This window comes from Mus caroli, chromosome 10 (assembly GCF_900094665.2).
Source record: "Mus caroli chromosome 10, CAROLI_EIJ_v1.1, whole genome shotgun sequence".
NCBI lineage: Eukaryota > Metazoa > Chordata > Mammalia > Rodentia > Muridae > Mus > Mus caroli.
Window position 1 is genome coordinate 56,987,214 of NC_034579.1, and position 6,000 is coordinate 56,993,213.

At 45.4% G+C, this 6,000-nt stretch overlaps 1 protein-coding gene across 3 annotated transcripts in view; it reads right to left on the minus strand.

The window, feature by feature from the left end:
* The window catches only part of Vps26a (VPS26, retromer complex component A), a 31,173-nt gene extending 27,845 nt beyond the window's left edge, over positions 1 to 3,328 (minus strand). The window contains exon 1 of one of the 3 annotated variants that reach the window (XM_021174546.1): positions 3,182 to 3,322. In XM_021174546.1, the coding sequence (XP_021030205.1) occupies positions 3,182 to 3,184 (3 nt within the window). In that variant the 5' untranslated portion in view covers positions 3,185 to 3,322. Of the gene's footprint in view, positions 1 to 2,900; positions 3,122 to 3,181 lie in introns of those variants that run through there. The other 2 variants (XM_029482656.1, XM_021174545.2) reach the window with 2 other exon arrangements.
* Positions 3,329 to 6,000: the final 2,672 nt, after the last annotated feature.

Below are 6,000 nucleotides of genomic sequence, written 5' to 3' on the forward strand. Positions count from 1 at the left end.
TCCAGATACAATAACCTTAAATGATGGAAATAATTTGTGCAGAAGTTCATCAGATTTGCCTGTCCCCCTTGTCCTAGAGTCACCTGACTCACTCACCCCTTGTTGACTGACTCACCTCTGTAAGAGCTTTACCTGATACCCTAACACAAGCTGGATTCTCCCCGTTTTGTTCTCACAGGCTGAGGAAATATATGGCTCTCCCTCCAAGCTATGTACTCTGAGGATAGACATTTTATCTTTGCTCAGCACTGAGAACAAGAGCCTGAACCCTGCTTACAGTACTGTCTATAGGGCCGTCAAATACCTGTGGAGTGCGACTTTTCAGTACACACACACGCCACTCTAGTAACAGAAAATAAGTGACTACACACAAGAAAATGAACTGCAATCTGTAACTGTTGGTGAAACGAGCCCTTCCTCAGAAAACCAGGCTGAGTTGGGGCAAAGTTGAAGTCTGAAACTCATTATTCATCAGACCAGTCCTAGGGAGGACAGATAATGACAGTAAACAAGCCAAGGAGCTTCCTAAGATTATGTAGGTCACAGGTGACACAATGACCAAATTGTTTTCAGTATTCCTATATTAACAAAAGAGATAGTTTCTTTTGTGTGTGTGTGTAAATCTTTTTAAAAATTTATTTATGCATTTCTTTTTAATGTATGTGTTCTCTGCATACCAGAAGAGGGCATCAGGTCCCTTTATAGATGGTTGTGATCACGTGGGTGCTGAGAATTGAATTCAGGACCTTGGGAAGAACAGTCAACATTCTTAACCACTGAGCCTGCATAAATCCTTTTTTTATTTATGTATATCTTTTATTGTATTAATGTTTTACCTGAGTGTATATTTGTTTGCTATGTGTGTGGCAGGTCCCTGTAGGGGTCAAAAGAGGATATCAGATCTTTGCAACAGATCCTGTGAGCTCAGATCCTGTGAGCCATTGTGTGAGTGCTGGGAACTGAATTCAGGTTCTCTCAAGGAGAGCAGCCAGTGCTCTTACTGCTGAGCCATCTCTCCAGCCCCCACAAAAGGAACAAATTCAAACAACTAACTACAAACTAGTACGTTTAACATGCTCCAAAGTCACCAACAGCAATTTTCTTTCTGCAATGGTATTTTTTTTTTGTTTTTGTGGGTCTTTTTCAAGACAGGGTTTCTCTGTATAGTCCTGGCTGTCCTGGAACTCACTCTGTAGACCAGGCTGGCCTCAAACTCAGAAATCCGCCTGCCTCTGTCTCCCAAGTGCTGGGATTAAAGACGTGCGGCCACCACGCCAAGCTATGAAAGATGTTTTACATATAAAATGATATATGGCAACTTTTTTCTACATATATTCTCTATGTAACACACTGAAAGGTCTTTTCCAATTTGAAATTTAACATTTAAAGTCACAATTACTATTTTAACAAAATTAAATTGCCACTAAAGCTGCCAAAACACAGTTCTGCAATATTTTTCAATAACAGGGCAGGCTCAGTGGTTAGGAGCACTTGCTGCTCTTCCAGAGGACCCAGGTTCAGATTCCCAGCATCCAAATGGTGGCTCACAACTGACTTTAACTAACTTTGACTCAGTACCAGGAGTGCTGAGGCTTTCTTGAGGCCCTCTCAGGTACCTAACTAGCACAATGTGCCAAGACATACATTGTTTAGCATTACCATCTAGCAAAACTACACGTGGATACATAAAAATGTAACAAACTCTGTGGGCACCATTTAAGGAAATTTATTAAGTCTGCTTGATGTAAAGAAACAGAACTTGAAGGAAAGGAAAAACATAATCAAAATATATAGGAAAAAAAATCTCAGTAAGAAAAAAACTGAACCGGGCTCAGAGGAACCAAAGCTTCCACAATGTATTCACTTGAGCCCACACACAATGAAACAGCAAATTCTCATACATGTGTGTGTGTCCATACAAAGGCTTTAAAGCTTTACAATTTCATTTGGCAAATACCTTAAAAATAAAAAAAATTGCTCTTAAACTTAACTAGAAGGACTAATTCAACTAAGTAACCAAGAAGTAAGAGAGCAATTTAAGCTTTCTTTTCAAATTATAAACAGTGAAAGGAGGACTCCCTAAGAGCCAACTAATTCCTTCTTTGTTATTTATAGCAGTCGTAATTTCCACCTTAAACTAATTTATCTAAACAAATGCTTAACTCTCCTGAGTCTGTACGCTGCAAGGAAGCAAACAGTTTGCCTTGTTTATCTGTCCCTGGACTCACCCAAAATTCTGTTTAAGAAAACGCTCCCTGAATGAACTTCTCCCCCACCCCCTCAAACCCTAGAGAAAGCAAATGATTTCTGACTCAAAGTTATTTAATCAAAGCAACGTTTTAAAAATAGACCTGGCTGGCTGGCTTGAGACGAGAAGTTTCAAGCAGTTTATTAAAAGTGGCGAGCTTGGGAAGAGCAGGTAGTATAAGGGGAGCGCACAGTGGGCTCTCATGGAGTATATGCTAAATAACACGAGCCAAAGGAGCTCTAATCTATAGACTGCGGGCGCGTAGTTAAACACTAGCGCGCCCAACGGTGCTTTCCATTAAGTGTGGTTAAGTGCTCTGATTTTCATCCCTGCCTGGGCTCCCAAGACACTGCAACATCCCAAAGCGCTAAGTTACAGAAACCGCTTAGGGAAGGAAGTGAAACCAAGTGCTTAAATCGGCGTCTGGAGATATAAATGAGGGGTCTCGGTTCCGATACCCTCTTGTCTCCCCTCCCGTCCCCTCCTATTCTACAAGTGCCAAAAGCCTCCACCCGAATCAAGAAATCGCAGAATGTCTCCACATCCAGCTTAAAGAAAATAAGCGGACTCTATCGAGCTCGGGACGAGGAAGGTGAGCAGGTCTCGCCAGAGTCCGGAACTGGGAGAGAGGGCACCGACTGTCCTCGGCTACCTTGGAAGGCGAGGCTGCCGAGCTCCGGCTGGGCGGACTGCGGGTGCCCAGCCAGGGTCCCCACAGCCGATCGAGGAAGGCGGGCAGAGGCTCCGACATGGCCGGGACAGTGCCGCCGGCCGCAGGTGCTCAGGCCTGGCCGGGTGCGGGCAGCAGTCAGGCCTCACCGCTCCGCGCCCCTTCCCTGCAGGCTCGGCGCCGGGCCCGCCGTTGGGAGTCCCGCCGCGCGCCCCCGCGGCCCCGCGGGAGACGACCTCGCAGGCAGGCCGGCGCGCACTCACCATTGTCACCGCCGCCGGGTCCCCAACTCCACTCGGCTTTCCCTCAGAAGAACTCCCAGCCTGGGTGCCTGCGCCCCGCCGCCCGTCACGTGACCGTAGGCCACCAGCCGCACGTGACCACTCCTTTTCCTCTTCTCCCTCCCCCCCTCTCCAGCCCCGCCCCGCTAGAGGCCCCGCCCGTCAGGAAGGCCGTTTCAAGGCGGGGTTTCTCCGCCCCGCCCTTCGGTTAAGGGCGTGGTCTGGGGGTGGGTGACGTCTGGTGGGAGGAGTCAAAGATCTGTCTTCTCAGTCCTGCAACCCTAGAGCTAGTTATCACGTGACGAGCCGTGCGCTGTGGAATTCCTCCCCCTGGCACGCCCATTTCCTTTTCCCTAGGGAAACTTAGGGGACTCGAGGGTTTGTGCGGGAGGCGTGTCTTTGCAGGCTTGCTGCAGTTCCGACCTTTGCGCCTGATCTCATCTGAAACAGTTTCCCGCCTCAGCCCCGAGAATTGTTGGCCTCCGAAGAGACGGTGAGGGAGAAAAGCTAATCTTTAAAGCACATCCTTTGCAGTCCACGGATAGCTCGTGACCCAGCCTTCCAAGCCGGAGAGGCAGGACTCGCAAATCGGTTCCGCCCTCCTTCCCTCCAGCCCTTCCTAAAAGTTTCGCAAGCCGGCAAAACGCAGCTCTCCCAACACTCTGACCCAGTCTTTGTAGTGGAGGCCCAGAAAACCTGAGGATAGATGAAATACTACGAAGGTTTCGGAACTGAACCTTTCATTAGATTTATGGGGGGGGGGGGCTCATTAGCCCTATCATAACGAAACAACTTGGGGAGCAGAGTGTCAAGTCTGTAAGTCTAAAATATTTAAAGGTTAAAATGAGGCTTCGGTCTCCAATCGCGACAGAATTCAAATACTGGAAATGAGTCTTTTGTTTGTAAGATAGGGGGTCTCATGTACTCATGAAGACTAGGCTAGCCTCAAGTGGAGAGTGAGCACCTCCAAAGTGCCTTCCCAATGCTGTAATTGCAGGAGTCATGGTGGTTTTATGCGTTGCTGCAGATGGAACACTGCACTTTCTTCATCCATACAGGAGAAATCTCTAGCCTCAAATGATATTATCTGAAAACAAATCTTAAAGATTGCTATGCCAGGGAGCTTTGGAATGAATGGATGTTTGTGTGTATATTTATTGTTGAGACAGGGTCTCACTAGGTGTTTCAGCCTTCTCTGGAATATGCTATGTAGCCCAGGCTGTCAAGAAACACATCTGTCCTCCTTCAACCTTCCCAATATTGGAGATTACCTGCCATATTTACAAACAGGTAAACTAGTATGGGGACAGGGAAGGGAGTTTAGAGCTCAAAATATTATTGATTAAAACCCTGTGATGCAGATGGCTTGGGTGAAGGAGCATCACCCACTCTATAAAGAAGGATAAGTCAGGTATAGAGGTTCATAGCTGTAATCCCAGCTCTCTGGAGAAAGAAGTAGAAGAATCGCCATGAATTAAAAGACCCCTGGAGATTACACAGTTAGTCCCCTGAATGACCTGGGCTACAGTGTGAGACCTTGTTACAAGGAAACAAAAGAGAGAAACAATTGTGCATAGTCTAAGATCTGAAAGGTTAACTGTGTTTGTTGGTTCTAGCACCATTTGCTCAAAATACTTTCCCCTGTAAACTGCTGTGGTGTGGTATGCTTGTCAAGAATCTATCGATTGGGGCTAGAGAGATGGCTGAGCTAAGTCAAGAGCACTTGCTGGCTACCCTTTTAGAAGCATGAGATTTGATTCCCAGCATCCAAATAGTGGCTCCTTACCAGGGGGATCTGATGCCCTCTTCTGGTCTCTATGAGCATCACATATGCAGGTTTTGTAGTTTTTGTCTGCAAAAACTCCATACACCCAAAGAAAGACTCAAGGAGGTAAAATAAAAACAATACTGGGTCTTCCATTCATGAGCACTTCTAATTTTTACTTTTTTTTTTTAGCGTTCTTCACCAGTGTTTCTAATTTCCAGTGTTATACATTTTTATTAAATTTATCTCTAAGTGCCTGTATTTTTTAACAGTATTGTAAATAAAACTAAGTTTTTCATTTTTCATTTTTTCGTTGTGATGTGTGTAACTTTCCTGTATTGACTGTGTACCTTGCAGTCTTTCTAAATTTCTTTGATGATTTGCTCTAGGCTCACACACACAAACACACACACACACACACACCTTTTTAAACCTGGGTTTCTTTTTCCCTTTGTGGAGCTGAGGACTAAACCAGAGCCTCATGGATCCCAATCAACCAGCCCACCACTAAGCCACATCCTCAGCTGTCTTCCTGGAATTTCTTTAAATCCTAGATTGAGCATCCTAAATGGATTTTCACTTTCCTTCCATCTGTCTCTTGTTGTTTATTTTCCTTTTTCCTTTTCATGTTTCTTTATTCTGGGAGGTGTATATTACATGGTGTGCATGGAGAGCAGAATGTGTACATGTCACTTCTGGGAATTGAGCCCAGGTCCTCAGGCTTGTCAGCAAACACATTTATCTGATGAGCCATCTCATCCATCCTTGTTTTTCTTTTTGTCCCAGAAATGGTCTTAGTACGTATCTCAGGCTGACGTTTTAGACTCTTGATCCTCCTGCCTCAGTCCCTGAATGCAAAGATTATATATATCATGAGCCACCATGTTTGTTCATGTTCCAGTTCTCATGATGATGATGATGAGTTGTGTGTGTGTGTGTGTGTGTGTGTGTGTGTGTATGTGTGTGTGTGTTACTGTGCAGTGGTAGCCATTGTTTGGCAAAGCTCTCAGTGAGCTTTCTCTCTCTCTTTTTAAAG